This window comes from Mastigoproctus giganteus, chromosome 2 (assembly GCF_048544385.1).
Source record: "Mastigoproctus giganteus isolate SK-2022 chromosome 2, ASM4854438v1, whole genome shotgun sequence".
Classification (NCBI taxonomy): Eukaryota; Metazoa; Arthropoda; class Arachnida; order Uropygi; family Thelyphonidae; genus Mastigoproctus; species Mastigoproctus giganteus.
This window is the reverse complement of record NC_143576.1, coordinates 204,849,509-204,872,651: the sequence shown is the minus strand read 5'-3', so window position 1 is coordinate 204,872,651 and position 23,143 is coordinate 204,849,509. Positions and strand designations below refer to the sequence as shown.

General features: G+C 38.9%; 1 protein-coding gene across 1 annotated transcript in view; it reads left to right on the top strand.

Annotated features, from left to right (window-relative positions):
* LOC150089952 (uncharacterized) overlaps window positions 1–23,143 on the top strand; it is a 144,314-nt gene that overhangs the window by 5,538 nt on the left and 115,633 nt on the right. The window contains exon 2 of the mRNA XM_090368920.1: window positions 12,808–12,963. Coding sequence (XP_090225046.1) covers window positions 12,808–12,963 — 156 coding nt within the window. The remainder of the gene's footprint in view (window positions 1–12,807; window positions 12,964–23,143) is intronic.

The following is a 23,143-nucleotide window of genomic DNA, read 5'->3' as shown; positions in this document are numbered from 1 at the left end:
AAAAAAAATCACACCATTCCCTCCAAATGCCTGTCCAGTTCCTCCTTAAATTTATTCAACCTATCAACTTCCACAACGACAGATGGAAGTTTGTTCCAGCAATTAACCACCCGCTGGCTAAAGGAAAATTTCCGCACATCTATTCTACATCTGTCTTTTCTTAATTTGAATTTATGCCCCCTTAGATTCGTAATCTGAACAAGTGGAAGGATCCCATCAGAATTCAGCGTGCTCAACCCATTCAAGGCCTTATATACCTCAATCAGATCACCGCGCAGGTGCCTAGTCTCCAGCCACTGCAATTTGCAGAACTTAAGCCTCTCTTGGTAAGAGGATCCCTTCATTCCCCTCACCAATCTTGTTGCCCTTCTCTGTACACGCTCAAGTAAATCTACATCCTTCCTAAAATGAGGCCTCCAGACCTGTAAGCAGTACTCAAGCCGTGGCCTGACCATTGCCTTATACAGAGGGATAATCACCTCCTTTTCCCTGCTAGCAAAATTCCTATATATCATTGACAAAACCCCATGACCTGCCCTGGCAGCCTGTCTGCATTGCTCAAAAAACTTTATATCTGCCTGCACAATTACTCCCAGGTCTTTTTCATTTTCTACCACCTTAAGTGTAGTACCACATAGTTGGTACGTTTCTCTGGGGTTACTTCTACCCATATGTAGTACTTTGCATTTGTCAAGGTTAAACTTCAGTTGCCACTTCTTAGCCCATCTGCCCAAATTATCTAGATCCTGTTGCAGTAGCACACTGCCATTACTATCATTAACAACCCTGCCAACCTTTGTATCATCTGCAAACTTCGACATTAAGCCTGATATACCTTCATCAATATCATTGATAAATATACAAAACAACAGTGGACCCAACACCGAACCCTGTGGGACTCCACTAATAACATTAGTCCAAGAAGAGCAGCACCCATTGATTACCACCCTATGTCTTCTAGCACTTAACCATCCTTTTATCCATTGTAGCAACTTACCCTTAATACCATTCTGCTCCAATTTGTACAATAGTCTTCCATGCGCAACAGTGTCAAAAGCTTTCCTGAAATCCAAATATATGATATGAAAATTATTTTTCGCATCCAGTTCCTTTGTAACCACATCATAATATCCTATCAAATTTGTCAGACAAGACTTTCCCTTAACAAACCCATGCTGTGTCTGAATTATTGCTGCAGTCTTGTCTAGATGATCCTGCAATGCATCCTTAACCAGCGATTCCATTATTTTACCCGGAACAGAAGTTAAACTAACTGGTCTGTAGTTACTCGTGTCACCCTTCGATCCCCCTTTGTGAATTGGGGATACATTTGCACATCTCCAGTCTGTGGGAACCTCCCCTGAGTCCAAGGATGCTCTCATAATTATGGCTAAGGGTTTGCTTAGTTGCCTTGCCGCCTCCTTTAATATAACTGGATAGATCCCATCCACCCCAGGTGCTTTTCTTACGTTTAACTTCAACAATTTCTCTTCCACTTTGCTCTCGGTTATTACAAAATCATTAAGTATCTTGCTACAATCTGATAACCTGTAGCAAGCAGAATTTGATATTAATTCTGCTTGCAGGATACTAGTTCGATTCCGTCAAGGATTTTAAATTTTGAAAAACAGCAATCCCTTTCTCAGTTTCGGAAGCCAATAGCACGCACAAGGCTAGTTAATTCAGATTATTTCAAAGTAACGTCTGTATATCATTTCTGTATTAAAATAATGATGTAATCGGTAATTTTCCCCCACAAATGTAAACTTTCGCAAGTAAGAAGATTAAATCGGGAACCATGCTGTTGGTAGCTTTTTAAACTCATATACAAAATGAGTAAAAGATCATATTGAAATCAAACGTAACGTTCAATTTAAGCTTCGTACCATTCTAGTGTGAAATTTCGCAAGCGATACATTGGTGTGCAAAATTTAAGGATCAGTCAGGTTTTCACATGTAGCTTCTCACAGGAGTGGCCTGGATATGGGAAAAGCATACCAAAGGAATCTCGTGAGGTACAGAAATGATGAAGGAAACAACACCGACACAACAATGGAAACAAAACAGTACAGAGGGACTTTATTCAAAAATGGCAGCATAGCACTGGCTGCCATGATACAGATGCATCACTGTCAAAGATGGAACAAAGGGAAGAGGTGGTCCTTCTTAGGAAATATGGCCACCACTAATGTCGATGCAGGCTTTGCACCACCTGATCATACTTAGAAGAATGTTGTTGATAAGTTCTTGCGGTAACATTGTCCGTTCCTCGGTCAGCGCCATTTTCAGCTGGTGAATATTTTCTGGTGGGTGTGGACGTGCCACTAGGCGTCTCCCCAGAGCATCCCATATGTGTTCGATGGGATTTAGATCGGCGGTGGAACGGGTAGGCCAATCCATACGAATAATGTCCTCATTTTCCAAAAGCATATCAACAGCTGTAGTGCGATGGGGTGTGGCGTTATCATCCATGACATAAACACTGCGAAAGCAAAAATAAGAGTAGGAGTGTGTTATAGGCCTAATGACTGGAATGAGTATAATGAACAATTGTACAGAGAAATAGAGTGGGCTAGTAAATCAGAATGTCTTATAATGGGGGAATTTAACTTCCCAGATATTGACTGGAACTTGTGGTTGATCACTTGCACACTAGTAAGACTTTTGTGGATTTATTGGATGATTGTTTTCTGCAGCAGCATGTTCGAGAGGCAACCAGAGAGGGTAATACTCTTGATCTGGTTATCAGCAGTGATCATTTGTGTATTAAGAATTTGCAGATAAAGGAACCACTAGGTGGCAGTGATCACAGCGTACTGATGTGGGATTTTCCTTAAAGATGTAAATACCATCAGGGGTAAAGGAAAGGCTTTTTGCTTCCGTAAAGGTGACTACAGTGGCATCAGACAGTTTCTAAATTCTGTACAGTAGTATCAGACAGTTTCTAAATCCTGTACAGTTGGATCAACAGATGATGTTACCAACAGAAAATTCTAAAGTTGGAAGCATTCAAGGAATTAATCGTGGAAGCTACTTAAAGTTTCATTACTATTAAGAAATATTATTCAAAGGTTAGGTCTAAATGGTTGTCAAATGAACTAATGAGACTTGTGGCAGAGAAGAAAAATGCATGGGATGCATATAAATTATCAGGCGACACAGAAGCCTATGGCAGATATAAGCTAGTCTGTAATCAAGTAACAAAGGAGGTCAGGCAGGCGAAGGCAGATTACCAGAAATCTTTGGCAAAGAATGTTAAGAAAAAACAGCAAGGATTTCTTTACTTATATAAATTCTAAAAGGAAGGAGATAAATCTGATTGGTCCACTTGATATCGATGGTTCGACTGTTGATGATCCTGCTCAGTTAGCAAACAAACTGAATGAGTATTTTGCATCTACATTCACACATGAGGAGATATTAAGGATTGAAAATGCCAGAAGATTATCAAATTGTAGCAGGGTGCTTAATGATTTTGTAATAACTGAGAGCGAACTGCAGAAAAAATTGTTGAAGTTCAACATAAGAAAGGCATCTGGGTTGGTGGGATCTATCCAGTTATATTAAAGGAGGTAAGCAAATCTTTAGCCATAATTATGAGAGCATCCTTGGACTCAGAGGAGGTCCCCACGGACTGGAGAAGTGCAAATGTATCCCCAATTCACAAAGGGGGATCGAAGGGTGACACGAGTAATTACAGACCAGTTAGTTTAACTTCTGTTCAGAGTAAAATAATGGAGTCACTGGTTAAAGATGCATTGCAGGATCATCTAGACAAGACTGCAACAATAATTCAGACGTAGCATGGATTTGTTAAGGAAAAGTCTTGTCTGACAAATTTGATTGGATATTATGATGTGGTTACAAAGGAACTGGATGCAAAAAATGATTTTAATATCATATACTTGGATTTCAAGAAAGCTTTTGACACTGTTGCGCATGGAAGACTACTGTACAAATTGGAGCAGAATGGTATTAAGGGTAATTTGCTCAAACGATAAAAGGATGGTTGAGTGGGAGAAGACAGAGGGTGGTAATCAATGGGCGCTGCTCTTCGTGGATTAATGTTATTAGTGGAATCCCACAGAGTTCGGTGTTGGGTCCACTTTTGTTTTGTATATTTATCAATGATATTGATGAAGGTATATCAGGCTTAGTGTCGATGTTTGCAGATGATACAAAGGTTGGCAGGGTTGTTAATGACAGACAGTAATGGCAGTGTGCTACTGCAACAGGATCTAGAAAATTCGGGAAGATGGGCTGAGAAGTGGCAACTGAAGTTTAACATTGATAAATGCAAAGTACTGCATATAGGTATAAGTAAACCCAGAGGAACGTACCAACTGTGTGGTACTACACTTAAGGTGGTAGAAAATGAAAAAGACCTGGGAGTAATTATGGAGTCGTATATGAAGTTTTCTGAGCAATGCAGACAGGCTGCCAGGGCTGGTCATGGGGTTTTGTCAATGATATACAGGCATTTTGCTAGCAGGGAAAAGGAGGTGATTGTCCCTCTGTATAAGGCAATGGTTAGGCCACGCCTTGAGTACTGCATACAGTATGCAGTACAGGTCTTGAGGCTTCCAGACCTGTACTGCATACAGGTCTGGAGGCCTCATTTTAGGAAGGATGTAGATTTTCTTGAGCGTGTACAGAGAAGAGCAACAAGATAGGTGAGGTGGATGAAGGGATCCTCTTATCATGGGAGGCTTGGGTTCTGCAAATTGCAGCGGATGGAGACTAGGCACCTGCGAGGTGATTTGATTGAGGTGTATAAGGCTGAGTTGAGCACTCTGAATTCTGATGGGATTCTTCCACTTGTTCAGATTACGAACCTAAGGGGGGATAAATTCAAACTAAGGAAAGACAGATGTAGAATAGATGTGCGGAAATTTGTCTTTAGCCAGCGGGTGGTTAATTGCTGGAACAAAGGTCTATCTGTCGTTGTGGAAATTGATAGGTTAAATAAAAATTTAAGGAGGAACTGGACAAACATTTAGAGGGAATGGTTGTGTGAATTTTTTTTTTTTTTTTTTTTTGGCTGATGCTGCATAAGCTCATACGCTTGCTTTCTTGCATCACATGCCATTAATTACTACTACTATAAACACGAACTCGGGACCAGTGGCACCTCGGAACAAATGCACATGAGGAAGAATTACCTCAGTATAGTAGCGTGCACCGGTTACAGTACCGCCCTCCAGTATCTGGAGTTGTGTACTTCGATCCAAGATAACGCCTTACCAGACGAGAACACCTCGACCGCCATATCGATCCCTTTCAGTGATTTTTGCGGGGTGATACCGTGTGCCAACCTCTCGCCAGATTAGCTGACGTCTAGAATCGCTGCTGAGACTGAATCTACTCTCATCAGTAAAGAGTATCTTAAGTAAAGATTTTGTGGTTGTAACTTTTAGAAATAGTGTTGGTCCTTAAATTTTGCACACTAGTGTAGTTTCGTGATTCTTCCTCATTTTTAAAATCTTTTCTGTCCAATCGCAATGTTTTTTGGAGCTAAATTGTAGTTTAAGATTGCTCTTTTTTGCGGGATCATTTATGCATCTGTGGGATCGAAAATGGGATCATTTCCTTGATATCATTTTATTTTAAATAATCACCCAGGTTGATGATTTCTGAAAATTAAAATCAAACTTAATGTTGCTATTGAAATTCGACCAAGTCCATTGCAAAACCATTGCTTCGTGTTCCAGAAGTAAGGACTCCAGAAATAATAAACCGAATATATACCGCAGCCACTAGCTATTTCACTGTTTTTGTTCTTGTGCTATTTGCGTAATCCAAACTATTGTATTTTAAATTACCACGCTTGAGTCAAACGAAACGTGCATCCAATTATTTGTGTGTTCCGCCAAAGACGACATACAGCAGTGTGCACAGCCTTTTCAAAGTGGGTTTCGATCACATTTGGCGCCAAAGGGCAATACAACTCAGAATACTTCTTGAGAAGCTCAAACAAAATGCTGCATGCTTTTCTTTTTTCATGAAGCAACCAAAAGCTATGAGCATGTAATGTTCGTGAAGAGAGAGAACATCTGACCCAAAACTCGTGCAATCTTAGAATTCTATCCATGTAAATCTTGATACATTTATATAAAATCTGAATATTCCATTGGCAAGAAAACACCACAATCCTCGATAGATTATTTATCATAAACGAGTAAAAATGGTTTACTGCTCAATTTCACTAAGTTCAGTTCGTCAAAATTGGACACAACACTCTAGAGATTGTTGAGAAATGACAGTTGTTTCTGTCTTCTCTGGTTACAGATGTTTTGATGAATACAAGCAATATCATTTTCTATGATGTCCTACCAATCTTTCCCATTCTCTTTAATAGCGTTGATAATTATCGATGGTCGCTATGCAATATTGTCTTCTGTTTTTCTCTTGGTGCTGTTGCTTTTGAATTGCCTTTGTATTGCTAGTAGCGAATATTTCAAAGCAACGTTTTAGAAAAAACATTCACTAATTTGTTTTATTGCATACGGGATGATTATGTTTTATTGCAAATGGAATGATGATACAGGAAATCGAACAAAAGAGCCACAGAAGGCGAACAAAAAATGGGAAAATATCTTTAAAAGCCTGGTTTAAAGTTTCTACCCCCCCCCTTTTATTTTAATTTTGGATTCGTTGCTAGTTTGGGATTTCCTTGGCCCACTAACTATTTTGGCTAAAGTGCACCAGAAAATATACACTAGTGTGCAACACTTAAGGACCAACACTATTTACTTAAGATACTCTTTACTGATGAGAGTAGATTCGGTCTCAGCAGCGATTCTGAAAGTCAGCTAATCTGGCCAGAGGTTGGCACAAGGTATTACCCCGCAAACATCACTGAAAGGGATCGATATGGCGGTCGAGGTGTTCTCGTGTGGAGAGGCGTTATCTTGGGTGGACGTACACAACACCAGATACTGAAAGACGGTACTGTAACCGGTGCACGCTACTGTACTGAGGTAATCCTTCTCCATGTGCGTCTGTTCCGAGGTGTCATTGGCTCAGAGTTCTTGTTTATGGATGATAACGCCACACCCCATCGTACTGTAGCTGTTGATATGCTTATGGAAAGTGAGGACATTGTTCGTATGGATTGGCCTGCCCATTCCAGCGATTTAAATCCCATCGAACATATATGGCACGCTCTGGGGAGACACCTAGCGGCACGTCCACACCCACCAGAAAATGTTCACCAGCTGAAGATGGCGCTGACATAGGAATGGACAATGTTACCGCAAGAACTTATCAACAACATTGTTCTAAGTATGGACAGGCGGTGCAAAGCCTGCATCGACATTAGGGGTGGCCATATCTCCTATTGAGGACACCCTCTTCCCTATGTTCCATCTTTGGCAGTGATGCATCTGTATCATGGCAGCAAGTGCTATGTTGCCATTTTTGAATAAAGTCCCTCTGTACCGTTTTGTTTCCGTCATCATTTCTGTACCTCACGAGGTTCCTTTGGTATGCTTTTCCCATATCCAGGCCACTCCTATGCGAAGCTACAGGTCCTGACTGGTCCTTAAATTTTGCACACCAGTGTAGTATTCGATATGATCTTTTTATCGTATATCACATTTTTATAATTATGTGTTCATCTGTTGATTTGTAAGTTGCTGCAGCCTAAAAAACTCAATAGTTCACAGGGAATAGTACTCTATCCGCTTAAAATCGATTAACTGCACTGCAATGTTTCCAACTTTTTTTCAGTAACGGAGCACTTTGAAATGGGTAAGAAATTAGCGCATCATCTTCTTCATGACTAAAAACAAAATAATTAAAATTAAATGCATCACGAGAATTCGTTTTTAGTATCGATGTATCGGGTATATTTTCTTTTTATTTAAAGTGCATAGAAATATAGATGAATTATAATTTTTGTGCCATTGGCTCAGAGCGGAAAACTAGCGTTCTGCAGAACGCTGTTGAAAAATACTGAATGACTCAGACTTCTCCAATCGAAGAACGAAATTCGATTGGAGAAGTCTAATCCGATCGAGTGGCAAAATTTTAATTAATAAATAAAAAACAGGTTGTTCCGAATTTCTGGATATTCCTTTTAATACCAAGTTTCAAAATAAGTGATGATAAAAAAAAATAAAAATATATTTTAAAGTGGAAATTATATATTTCTCATCAAATGGCATGAAGAGGAATTTTTGTGGACCTTTTTCCTAACGTGGCTGAGTTAGTCGGTCTCAAGCGTATGCTTTCATTTCTGGAAACTGGTTTTTCGTTCAGCAAAGTAACAAACCAACCAAAGAAGATACAATCTACTGATACCTCATAACGTTAGTTGCATTGACCCTTAACATTCATCAACCTAACCACCAAGTCACAAAGGAGATTAGGCAGGCAAAGGCAGACTATGAAAAATCCTTGGCAAAGGATGCAAAGAAAAACAGAAAAGAGTTCTTTACATACTTGAACTCGAAAAGGAAAGGGATGAATCAGATTGGTCCACTGGATATTGATGGTTCAACAGTTGAGGCTCCTGCTCAGGTGGCTAACAATCTAAACGAGTATTTTGCATCTACATTCACGCATGAGGAGTTATTCAGGAAGGAGAATGATGTAGGTAAAGTAAACATTGGCAGTGAGCTGGATGATTTTGTAATAACTGAGAGGAAAGTGGAGGAGAGATTGTTGAGGATAAACATAAAAAAGGCACCTGGGGTGGATGGGATCTATCCAGTTATATTAAAGGAGGCAGCAAAGGAAGTAAGCAAACCCTTAGCCATAATTATGAGAGCTTCCTTGGACTCAGGGGAGGTACCTATGGACTGGAGATGTGCAAATGTGACCCCAATTCACAAAGGAGGTTCAAAGGCTGACACAAGTAATTATAGACCTGTTAGTTTAACTTCTGTTCCAGGTAAATTAATGGAGGCACTGGTTAAAGAAGCACTGCAGGATCATCTAGACAAGAATTCAGTTATAGCTCAGACGCAGCATGGTTTTGTTAAGGGCAGGTCTTGCCTGACCAATTTGATTGGATACTATGATGTAGTCACAAAAGAACTGGATGCAGGGAATAACTTTGATATTATATATTTGGATCTTAGAAATGCTTTTGATACTGTTGCACATGGAAGACTGCTGCACAAATTGGAGCAGTGTGGCATTGGAGGCAAATTGCTGCTATGGATAAGGGGATGGTTGAGTGGCAGAAGACAGAGAGTGGTAATCAATGGACACTGCTCAACGTGGACTAATGTTATTAGTGGAGTTCCTCAAGGTTCAGTGTTGGGTCCGTTGTTGTTTTCGGTGTTTATGAATGATATTGATGATGGGATATCAAGTTTAATGTCCAAGTTTGCAGATGATACAAAGGTTGGCAGGGTCGTTAAGGACAATACTGACGCTATGCTGCTGCAACAGGATCTGGACAGGTTGAACAGATGGGCTGAGAGGTGGCAAATGAGGTTTAACATCGACAAATGTAAAGTGCTGCATATGGGAAACAGTAACCCCAGAGCAACGTATCAACTCTGCGGTACTACACTGACAGTGGTGGAGAATGAAAAGGACCTGGGGGTAATTGTGCAGGCAGATATGAAGTTCTCTGAGCAGTGCAGACGAGCTGCAAGAGTAGCTCATGGTGTCTTGTCAATGATATACAGGAATTTTTCTAGCAGGGATAAGGAGGTGATTATTCCCTTGTATAAGGCAATGGTAAGGCCGCATCTTGAGTACTGTATACAGGTCTGGAGGCCTCATTTCAAGAAGGATATAGAGCTGCTGGAACGGGTACAGAGAAGGGCAACAAGATTAGTAAATGGAACAAAGGGTTGCTCTTACGAAGAAAGGCTTAAGTTTTGCAAATTACAGAGTCTGGAGACTAGGCACCGGCGAGGTGATCTGATAGAGGTGTATAAGGCTTTGAATGGTTTGAGCATGCTCAATGCCAATGGGATTCTTCATCTTTCTCAGAATAATCACCTCAGAGGGCATAAATTCAAATTGAGGAAGGACGGATGTCGGATAGATGTGCGGAAATTTGCCTTTGGCCAGCGGGTGGTTGGTTGGTGGAACCGACTTCCATCACTGGTTGTTGAAGTTGATAGCCTAAACAAATTTAAAGCTCAACTGGACAGGTATTTCGAACGAACGGAGGGGTGAAATGGGAATGGGTTTTTTTTTTTTTTTTTTTTGTTTTTTTTGGCTGATGCTGAATAAGCTTGCTTTCTTGCATCATATGCCTCTGCTAATGCTAATGCTAATGCTAATTGTTAAATTTAATTTTAGATGTAAGCACTGTAATAGGCGCTGATTAGAGGAATAATGTAGCTCTCAGGGTTCGCTAACTGTGAGAGCGGTCTTTTCATCCTCTCCTCCATACTGGTTCAAAATACATTTTACTAAAATTGCTGCATCAATGTTCTTTATAAACACAACAGTATAATTTTTTTAAGGTATTTAAAGTGAAGTATATATTTTGAAGTATTTAAAGTGAAGTATATATTTTGAAGTATTTAAAGTGAAGTATATATTTTGAAGTATTTAAAGTGAAGTATATATTTTGAAGTATTTAAAGTGAAGTATATATTTTGAAGTATTTAAAGTGAATTCATTGTCAATCTATTGCCCCATGTAAGAACCGCGAAACTGACTGTTGAGTTTTTCATCTTCGCATAGGTAACAACTGCATGAGCTGTAGGTCGCTCTTACAGTTTGCTGAGGAGACGATTGCTGAGGGGTTTCGATTTCCTCCTCCCCCATACTAGTTTTAAGTGTATTTTTCAGACTATTTCGCCTCGCAGTTGAAAATCAAACGTCGCCCGTATGAGCATCGTCATAGACATAAACATTTTTTTCTTACGACGCACTTTTCCGAAATTACCACTCTGTGTGCAAACATAATGTGCACAGTAATGAGTTCCAGACTGCAAGGTGAATGTTCCTGATAATAGGTCCGTCAAGTTGGAATTACTAACAGTTTCGTAGACTTTGTACCTTCTATAACTTATAAACAGCGGGTATGAACTACATTTTATCTGATGAGGTTTTTTTTTCTTTCTTTTCTTTTTTTTAAACGGTAACAACAGTTTCAAAAGCATCCTTGGAACTTCAGCATACAATGACTTTTCAGCAATGACCTCTTGACAAGTTGACGAATATTCTTTTGCCTGTGTGTCAAAGTAAAATTCAAATGTACTGGGAATGATTATTTCCTGTTGCAATGTCTGATACTGTCAGGACAGACTGCGAAAATACATAAATTCTTACCGGAATTTTAACTGTCGCTTCAGTGGCATCTTATCACGAGCTTGGCCCTGGTTCAGATGTAGGAGCCAAGCTCTTGAGGATGTGCCACTGAACAGTTAAGTAAAATAAATGAAAATATCCTATATTTCAAGTTAGAAAATGATAACAAGTAATAAAGCGTATTAATTAAGATAGAATATGGTGGACAAAATTAAAGAAATAAAAAAAAAAAAAAGCTGAATTACCCTGAGAGAGAGAGTCAGAAGTAGAAGAGAATCACCAAGAAAGATAAGAATGATGATATCCAGCTCAGGACCCTGGGTGTGCCAAGCCCATACTCACCAGATGTGAGCCCCTGGAGTTGAATATATCTGGCAAACTGCTCCCTCCTTAAATGGGCCATGCTTACACAATGTACTTTCATTTAAATGATATTTAAATTGTTTTCTTTCACAACAGAATCCCAAAAAAAGTAACTTCATTTCTATATTTTCTTTCTCTTCTTGAACATGACATAAATTTGTAACTACGACATGGATCTCTCAGCAGAATGTATGCTGTCGCTCTGAACGTATAGAAGTATGCATTTTTATAGTGACATACGCATTTGAGCAGTCCATCTCAAATATCTGTTCGAATTATAACGATTCATTTCTGTATCTTTTCTGGAATTTGGATACAATATTTTGCTAATTTAATTGGTTTATAAACATTCGGTACGCTATTGACGGCTGTATAATAAGCATACACAAGCGGTTTTTCCGTTGGTTTGGACTGTGCCGTTCCAAAACTGCGGATAAATAAACCACCATTTACTGCATTATTCCAAATCACCATTATGGCCTATAATCCTCAAGGACAGGCCTTTATTATCAAAATAAAGATATAAATGAAATGAGAAGGGTTTTTTTTTTTTTGGCTGATGCTATATAAGCTTGCTTTCTTGCATCATGTGCCTTTACTAATGCTAAAGTATATCGAGAGGCTTTATAAAATAATTCATTGTAAGAAAGGTGTTGCTAATAACCAAACTAAACTAAAATTCAAGCAATGTACGTAACGATATTGCTAATTCTTATTTTAATAACTTAAATAACTGTGTATTTTCTTTTATTGATTAACAGTAATTACTCATATCTTTAATTTGGTAATGAAATAGTTTTGAAAATTTACCTTTATTGATAGTTATTTGACAATGCTTATAAATTTTAGAAGTTAGTCCTATAAATAATTATAAGCTTATTACTTTTTTTTTTTTTTTTTTATGGATATACAAGGCACAGTAGTATTTGAAATTTTATCCGGTGCTATGCTGGGTAAAGTCAACTTGTAATTATACAATAATAATAATACAACTATTGAAAGACGTATTTTTCAACCCTCTTTCTTCAAATCCAGATTTAGATGAACTAAAAGTTTATTGCTGTACTCAGACAACTTCACCTACTTTTCTCAAATTACAGTTCCTCTTTAGGGAGGTCAATTTAAATACACAGATATGTTTTAAATAACTAAATCTGTTTCTAAGTTATTTCTAATTCCAGTGTAGCACAGTTTAATATCTGTATTTTGTTTCAGGGAGTAAATGCCTATATTTAGGTGGAAAATGGTATAATCAGCTAGGTTCAGAGATAACTATAAGGCAATACCCAGGTGGTCGTTTTGATGGGGAATATCGTACAGCTGTCGAAAGTAAACCAGGAGCAGCAGGCCCATCTTATTCTGTTGTATATGGTAAGTAAAACAGCTATGTAACAGGTTACACATTGAAAAAAAAAAAAAAAAAATGGAACAATGGAAAATTAATATTATAATTCCCATTATACAGGGTGTATAATGGGAATTATACACCCTGAACTAATAGTGCAGTTATTTAAATTTTATTGTTAGTTGTACAACAACCAGCATTCATTACAATTTTTATTTACAAAACTTAGACACAAAACAAACAAAATTTATTACAACAGTTGCTTAAAGTGGCGTCCATTCACTTCAATACATTTTTCAAACTTTTTTTTTTTTTTTTTTTTTTCACAGAGTTGCACACTTTCCAACACAAATCTTCACTAATCTCTGTGCAGACATCAACAATTCGCTGTTTTAGTTGCTGGATATCCTGGGTTTTTGAGCATAAACGTCATTTTTTAGAACGCCCCAGAGGGAAAAAATCCGGAGGAGTAAGATCGGGCAGAGTAGTCAGTTAGTCCATGCTGTCCAATCCGCTGCTGAGGAAAATATTCATCTAATCTATTGCGCACTGTGGCACTATAATGGGTGGAGCTCCATCATGCTGGTACAACATTTCATCAATATTCGATCAGTTAGTTACACTTGAAAAATTTCGTTGTTTAGCATGGCCTCATAACTTTAACCCGTCGCTGTTTCGTCAAAAAAGAATGGATCCATGAAAACTGCAGTACAAATCCCAATCCCAACAGTGAACCTGGAATATTGATATCCTTTGTAATTTGAACATGTGGATTTTAAATTTACCAGTAAACAGTATTCTGCCAATTGATATGGCCATTCAACTTAAAAGTTGCTTCATCACTACAAAAGATTGTTTTCAGGAAAGATATTATCCTCTGCACATTTTCTTCTAAAAGTTCCGCAAAACTCCACGTGCCGATCTGGATCATCGTCAGTAATAGCGTGAAGCAAATGTGGACGATGTAGTTTCAAGTTGAGTTCGTGAAGTATCCTCTGAGTGGATAGTCTTTATTATTATTACTAGCCATATAGTGCAAGGAAGCCTGAGGCTGATGCTGCACCAGCTAAAAAACAATTTACAAGTTACCCAGTGAGAGAGAGAGAGAGAGAGAGAGAGAGAGAGAGAGAGAGAGAGAGAGAGAGAGAGAGAGAAGTAGTAGGGAATCACCAAGAAGAGAAGAATGATGATATCCAACTGGGTGTGCCAAGCCCATACTCACCAGATGTAAGCCCCTGGGGTTAATTTTTTGAAATGTTAAGTTCTTGTTGAACTCTCCTGATAGACTTTTTTGAACTTTGCAGGAAAGAAGCTTCAACCCACTTATTTTATTCTGTGCAGACGGACCTTGGTCTTCCAAATCTTTATAAGTTATTAGTTAATAACTTGAAAAGATCTGGAAGGCTTCAAAGCGCTTGATGATGTTGGCCACCTTGTCTCATTTTGTCGACTGGACAATCTACTCTTGAAAACGGCGGCACGCCTGACTTTTGTTTTCCGTTTTATAAAATGTCTTCATGACAATGGCACGTTCTGTATTTATGTACCGTTGGTAATTAACATTTTTTTAAAAAAATGAAAATCCCAAATACGAGAGGTATTAGAACCTATAGTACTTAGTACTGTGCATGGGTTGGAGGTTGAGAAATTTAAAGAAGAAATTTGACATTAGATTTGAACTGCTCTATAGTTCTAAAGTTAAAATAAAAATCAATTAATTATCAAAATAATAATTTTCAAATAACTGCCCTATTATTTCTGGACCACCTTGTATAATTATAATTAATAATATAATTCATATTACAGCTGAGCACCAATGAGTGTCGCCTTGAATGTTAATTTTGTTATTTTTTTCTAGTAGAGCTATGAAATAGCTTAATGATTGTAGGGGAATATTAAAGATAATTTTACAGCATAAAACTTCGTCAGAGATTTTATTAAGGTAATGATAGAATCGACGATTTAGCATCAAATAAGTTATTCAATATCTTATTAATGCATAAATTTAGTTTTTAGACTTGCTCATTTATTAGAATATTTTATAATACTTTAGCTGTAATTTTTTAATATAGTTATTTTTAAAGATATATTTATGTAATGTGATAACTATAACCAAAGTTATACTTGTCACATTACATAGACAGTAGTATAAAAATATATTTTTTTAATTTTAAAATGTGCAATTATGAGCACTTACACCCATGAGCCTAAACATTATGACCACCTACCTAATACGATGTTAGTCCTCCATGTGTAGCCAAAAAAGCTAGTACCCAGTGAGGCATGGATGTTACAAGATTTCTAAATGTGTCTTGTGGTATCTAGTACCAACACTTAACCAGCAGATCCTTTAACCCCTGTTAAGGTCCGTGGTTGAGATGCTGCAGATCGGAGTTGCTGTTCCAACACAAACCACAGATGATCGATGTCCAGGGAATTTGGAGACCAGGGCAATACCTGGAAGTCTTCCTCATGTTCCACGAACCAGTCTCGAACAGTCCAGGCGTGTGGCATGGCATGTTATCCTGCTGAAAGGCGGCACCGCAAGAGGGGAAGACCGTTGCCACGAGTGGGTGTACCTGGTCAGCAGTGACGTTTAGGTAGGTGGTAGATGTCAGAGTGCCCAGACATGGATGACTGGACCCAGGGTATCCCAGCAAAACATCGCTCAAAGCATGACACCGACTTGTTTTTGTCCCATGGTGCATCCAGGCACCATCACTGCCCCAGGTAAACAACGCACATGTACCCGGCTGTCCACATGGTGCAACAGGAAACATGATTCATCGGACCAGACGACCTTCTTCCAATCACTCAAGGTTCAGTTTCGATGCTCGCATGCCTATTGTAGGTGCTGTCGCTGGTGAACCGTGGTTAGCATGGGCACTCGGAGCAGCCTGTGGCTGCACAGCCCCATTTTCAGCAGGGTTCGATGTACTGTGTGTTGTGACACATTACTCCTGTCACCAGCATTCCAATTACCGGCGAGTTGCGCTACAGCCACCCTTCTGCTGCCACGTACTATCCTGGAGAGAGCCTTCGCTCACTTCGAGCATCGATGAGCTGTGGTTGTCCAACACCTTGCCAGCGGTTCGTGGGTTTTCCCTAATCGGACCACTTTCGCATCCCACCAGCCATGCTGTTTCAGATATGCTCTGACCCAGTTGTCTGGCCATTACATTTAGGCCTTTGTCAAACTCGCTTAAGTCCACTGCCTTTCCCATCTGAAGAACAAGAGTAACACTGATTAACTGAGCTCAGTGTCAGGTGTTTTTTATACTGTGTCCCGACCCGCGCCATAGTTCACCTGCAGTTGCTTCGATTTGCATAACAACTCTGGTCATAATGTTTTGGCTCATCAGTGTACTTATACTGTATTTTTTACTGTAATACAAAAGTGGTTAAAGATTCATCTGAACTTTTCTTTTTTGTGCAGATGGGAACCAGATGGCACAATTTATTTGTGTGTATGCCTGAATGACAAAAAACTATCCACGATGGTAAATTCCTCTTTGTTATATAGCTGTTAATGCTGTATGTTACCTTCCCACTGTATGTTGGATCGAGTGGATGGGTGGAATTGGAAAGGGTTTTTTTTTTTTTGACTGATGCAATATAAGCTTGCTTTCTTGCATCATGTGCCTTTAGTAATGCTAATGCTAATTAGATGCAGTACAAGGTAATATCAGACTGTCACTCTGAGGACAGCAGAGTTCTGTAACATCAGATTTCTGTTAAAAGAGAAAGCTAAACTGGCCAAAATTTTCTGTTAAGTTTCACAACATAGAAAAGAGATCCTATAACATGCAAGTGTGTATGATTGGCAGAATGAGTTTCCAAAGTTCATGAAAAAGTTATTAACCTACTGCATACTCGTGTGGCTGACAAGTGTGAACTTTCGTTAAGTCAAGAAGGTGATTCAAACATCTCACATGGGTTGGAAATGTACAGGCACTTATTATGGACACTTGTTCAAAAAGTGCAAGTGCAATAGGTTCCAAAGATGCTGAAGCAGATGGCACAATTTGTTAGCTCTTTTAGTCAAACATCTGAACCAGTTTGATCTAGAGTGAAATGCATTCCTGTAGTGAATAATGGAATATTCACAAGAGTAGGAGACCGGCAGAATTGCTTAACAAGTACAGGTCACTGTTGAAAAAAAGCCGTGAAATAGGGTTGAATTTGAAAGTGTCTGCAATTCTGCCCAGACACAATAGGAGGAAGTATATGATGAGAGCCTTGTCGATCAATTCGGCCCTGGAAAGATTGTGCAAGTCTCAAGGGGTAGAATTTTTTTCAGCCTGGACTGTACTTGTTAACAGGAGAGATTGCTTCTACAGGAATGGGATACACTTAAATAGAAAGGGTGCAAGAATATTTGCTGATGCTATCGAGGCAGTGTTAGGTGGGTCAGAAAACTACTAGCTTGGGGGGATACAAAGACGAATAGATTAACAGTAGCCACTGGCAGAGGTGAAAGAGATTCTTGCACTGCTTCTATTGGAATGAGCAGAAGCTTGAAAAACAAGATTCAGGATATTTCAGAGACTGCTGGGAGTCATTGCGGTACAAGTAAATACATGGGTTGTGTTAGGGTAGCTAAGAATAGAAATAGGTGCATGTATACTTGCGTGTACACCAATGCTAGGAGTTTAGTAAATAAATTTGATGAATTTGAGGTATTGCTCAAAACATCAAAGGCAGATATTGTTGGGATATCAGAGACTTGGTGTCACACAGATATAAGGAATGCAGAACTGGAAATTGGGGAGTACAACGTCTACAGAAAGGATAGACTGGATAGGAAGGGAGGAGGGGTTATGCTATTAGTTAAGAAATACATAAAATCCAAGGAAGTGAAGCCAGTGGACATCGCTGGACAGTGCAGTGTCGAGTCAGTTTGGTGTGACATAAGCATTGGGAGATCAAAATTGAGAGTAGGCGTGTGCTATAGGCCTAATGACTCTGATGAGTATAATAAGAAGCTGTACAGGGAAATAGAGTGGACCAGTAAATCAGAGAGTCTTATAATGGGAGATTTTAATTTCCCAGATATTGACTGGAGTTTGGGGGCTGGTCACTCACACACTAGCAAGGCTTTTGTGGATTTATTGGATGATTGTTTTCTACATCAGCATGTTCGGGAGGCAACTAGAGGGAGGAATACTCTTGATTGGATTATCAGCAGTGATTCTTCATGCATTAAGAATCTGCAGATAAATGAACCACTAGGTGGCAGTGATCACAGTGTGCTGAAGTGGGATTTACTCAAAGAGATAACTACCATTAGGGGTAAAGGGAAGGGTTATTGCTTTCATAAAGGCGACTACGATGGACTGAGACAGTATTTAAATTCTATACAGTGGGACCAACTGATGATGTTACCAACAGCAAATGCAAAATGGGAAGCATTCAAAGAACTTATCTTGGAAGCTACTAGGCTTTACATACCAACTAAGAAATATTGTTCAAGGTTTAGGCCTAAATGGATGTCAGATGAACTGATGAGGCATATGGCAGAGAAGAAACATGCATGGGATACATACAAATTAACACATGACACAGAAGCCTATGATCGATACAAGTTGATCTGTAACCAAGTTACAAAGGAGGTTAGGCAGGCGAATTCAGAGTATGAGAAATCTTTGGCAAGGGATGCAAAGAAAAACAGCAAAGAGTTCTTTACTTATGTAAACTCTAGAAGGAAGGGGATGAATCAGATTGGTCCACTTGATATCGATGGGTCAACTGTTGATGATCCTGCTCAGGTAGCTAACAAACTAAATGAATATTTTGCATCGACATTCACACATGAGGAGTTATTTAGCGAGGGGAAAGCCAGGGGTGTATTCAACTCTAGCAGTAAGCTAGAGAATCTTGTAATAACGGAGAGTAAAGTGGAGGAGAAACTGTTGAATATAAACACAAGAAAGGCACCTGGGGTGGATGGGATCTATCCAGTTATATTAAAGGAGGCAGCAGAGGAAGTAAGCAAACCCTTAGCCATAATTATGAGAGCTTCCTTGGACTCAGGGGAGGTACCCACAGACTGGAGATGTGCAAATGTGACCCCAATTCACAAAGGAGGATCAAAGGCTGACACAAGCAATTATAGACCTGTGAGTTTAACTTCTGTTCCAGGAAAATTAATGGAGGCACTAGTTAAAGAAGCACTGCAGGATCATTTAGACAAGACTTCAGTTATAGCTCGGACACAGCATGGTTTTGTTAAGGGGAAGTCTTGCCTGACCAATTTGATTGGATACTATGATGCAGTCACAAAGGAACTGGATGCAGGGAATAACTTTGATATTATATACTTGGATCTGAGAAAGGCTTTTGATACTGTTGCACATGGAAGACTGCTGCACAAATTGGAGCAGTGTGACATTGGAGGCAAATTGCTGCTGTGGATAAAGGGGTGGCTGAGGGGGAGAAGACAGAGAGTGGTAATCAGTGGACACTGCTCATCGTGGACTAATGTTATTAGTAGAGTCCCTCAGGGCTCAGTGTTGGGTCCATTATTGTTTTCTGTATTCATAAATGATATTGATGATGGTATATCAAGTTTAATGTCGAAGTTTGCAGATGATACAAAGGTAGGCAGGGTTGTCAAGGACACTACTGACACTATGCTGCTGCAACAGGATCTGGAAAGGTTGAGCAGATGGGCTGAGAGGTGGCAAATGAAGTTTAACATTGACAAATGTAAAGTACTACATATGGGAAACACAACCCCAGAGCAACGTATCAACTCTGTGGTACTACACTGACAATGGTAGAGAATGAAAGGGACCTGGGGATGGTTGTGCAGGCAGATATGAAGTTCTCTGAGCAGTGCAGATGGGCTGCAAGAGTAGCTCATGGTGTATTGTCAATGATATATAGGAATTTTTCTATCAGGGATAAGGAGGTGATTATTCCCTTGTATAAGGCAATGGTCAGGCCACACCTAGAGTACTGTATACAGGTCTGGAAGCCTCATTTCAAGAAGGATGTAGAGCTGCTGGAACGAGTACAGAGAAGGGCAACAAGATTAGTGAATGGAACAAAGGGGTGCTCTTACGAAGAAAGGCTTAAGTTTTGCAAGTTACAGTGTCTGGAGACTAGGCACCAGCGAGGTGATCTGATAGAGGTGTATAAAGCATTGAATGGTTTGAGCATGCTCAATGCTGATGGGATTCTTCCTCTCGCTCAGAATAATCACCTGAGAGGGTATAAATTCAAATTGAGGAAAGCCAGATGTAGGATAGACGTGCGGAAATTTGCCTTTAGCCAGCGAGTGGTTGGTTGGTGGAACAGACTTCCATCCCTTGTCGTGGAAGTTGATAGCCTAAATAAGTTTAAGGCTCAGCTGGACAGGTATTTTGAACGAACAGAGGGGTGAAGTGGAAGTTGTTTTTTTTTTTTTTTTTTTTGGCTGATGCTGCATAAGCTTGCTTTCTTGCATCAAATGCCTCTACTAATGCTAATGCTAATAAAGTGAATAACTTGTGATGAGATAAGGAACACTATTTTGCAACAGAATCAAAGGGATCCAGTGTGCAATGGCACTACAAAGGTTTCCTACCATGCAAAAAATTCAAGACAGCTTTCATTTGGCAAGATTATGGCAAATGTCTTTAGGATTCAAAAGGATTGAATCTTGTTGATTTTCAGCCAATGTTGTAATACAGAGCATTAATCCATCTTTAGCTGTGCCAGTGTTTTTCTGTTTGTCACATTAGCACCTGGTTAATAAAGTAAAAAGTTACTACATTTATAACCTTAAAAAATCTGAAAGAAATAATTCAGTATTGTTCACCTTTTTGATGCCAACTTTATTTTTAATTTATTATTAACTAAGAGATATTATGCTTTTAATTATTTTCTGAAAATAAATAAAATTGATATATTTATCAATATTGAGGTAATTTGGGGATCGTATTGAAGTAAATTTCTCTTATTTTTCTACATATCGAAAATAAATAAAACACTACAGAATGTCAGAGGCGTTTTTATCCTCTCTCAATTGGGGGTTTTGAATATTATCTTCTTATCTTTGGCTGACAGCGAGCAAAATGTCATTCAAAAAATTCATCCTTCAACAATTGTGTGCCAGCCAGACTCTTCCGTGACACAAAGCCAGAGAGTGTAATAATTCCTTATTGCATAAGGAATGTGCACTTCAATAACTGGACACGAGAAATGTCCCTAGTTTTAAATTTACATTTTACACCACATGCATATAAGTATCCAGAACAGGCTTAACTTGGTCTAGCATTTTTACTGCCTATGCAAGAACTAATAGATTCCTGTAATTTTCAATGGTGAAATCAAACAAAACACTTTTTGAAAGGTATCAGGAGTTTCAGCTGTGTGGACTGAGTACAAAAATAATTTTATGATCACCTATAAGAGCACAACATTGCCAAAACTCATGTAGATCTCGAAGACCTGCGTGTGTGAACTGTGGTTAATTGTTACACCTTATGCAACAGTTAATGCTGAGTATTATAGAAACTTGCTCCTCAGTAATGTGTATTTTGCAAGAAAAGGTGAGTGAGTGATGAGTCCATGCATGCTGAATTTGAGGGAGATGAAACTGACAACCTTAGGTTGGGAATCATGAACCACCCTCCTTACAGTTCAGATTTGGTTGCATGTGATTATAGCTTGTTTAAGCCAATGAAGGATAACCTTGGTAGGGAGAATTTAAGACTGATGACTAACTCAAGCATGAATTCTTGAATTGGATATACATTTAACCTAATTTATATGCTGCCAGCATCAGGACCTTGCCATGGTGATGACAGAAATGTGTCAGTGTAAAGGAACAATATCTTGATAAAAAGTAGCAAGTTTGGTAATTCTGGGCTGAAATTTTTTAATTTGATGTGTATATTGTACAAGTATTACCGTTTAAATTTTACGATTTCTAAATGTAAAAGTTATCTAATCAGTTGTTTTTTTCTCAATGGGAAAGTTGTTCCCCATCCTCAGTTTAGTCTAAAAACGTAATCAGTGTACTTCTGAAATGAACTTAAACCAACTTTGTTTGGAGAAGAAAACAAACGAATAAGATGGTTGCATGCAGTGGTCGCTTTTGATAGGTGTTTTGCCCATGTACAGTTAGCTGTACAGGGGCTGTTGTGTTGTACCTCATCTTGCATATAACATTCAAAAGAATTACTTTAAAAAAAAAAATTGTGGGGCTGAAAGCAACAATCTCCTGAAATAAAGGTTTAAATAAAAAAAAAACAAAAAAAAAAACAAATGCACAACAATAATAAATTCATCAGAAAATAAATAAAGGAATGTATAAAATGGGAGAGGATATTTCGTTTTGCTATACAAATAAAGTTATTTGAATCTGTCATTGTTGTTATTAGTTACATTGTTACCTTTTACTTGTGAAAAATACACTGCTCGACAAAATTAACAGAACAAAATGTTTTTCATGAATATTTTATTGTGAACAGTGTTGCAGAAGGTGAATATTTGATATAATAGGCATCCTGGCATGTAAATTCTGAGTATCCAATAGAAATCAAACTGCCACCTTACAGAGTTGCACATTATGCAAATTATTCATGCCTATAAAAACACGGGTTGTGACCACATCACTTCATTTCCATTTTTTGGCTTGCTCAGTGGGAGAGCCACATCTCCAGTACCCAAGATGGCAAAATAATCATCATTTAGATGATTCTTTGAAGTGGCAGGTCATTGGATGACTTGAAGCTGAGCAGTCTCTGTGGAGCACTTTGGCTAAACGTGTCATGCAGTCTTCTCGGCACTATGAAAGCAGTTTCAGGAGACAGGAACCATTACAAGAATAGCTGGCCAAGGTCGCCCAAGGGCTATGTCAACCAGAACAGACTACTATCTGGCTCTACGATGTCCTGTCATCAACTGTCTCTTGAAGTTGCTGCGTCCACTGGTTAAAATATTTAAACTGGACTGTGAATTCAGGAAGGCTCAGTTCAAGTGGACTCTATGAAAGGAAGCCAGTGGTTTATCGCCTGTTAACTCCAAACCACCACAGAGCTCATCAAAATTGGTGCCATGAACATGTGACTGGGACCCCTGACAAATGGGGTACAGTTCTGTTCTCTGATGAGGCCCAATTTAGCCTACAAACAGATTGTAGATGTTATTTTATCTGGAAACAATGAATGCGGTATCATCCCTCCAACATCAGAGAAAGGAACGCTTGCGGTGGAG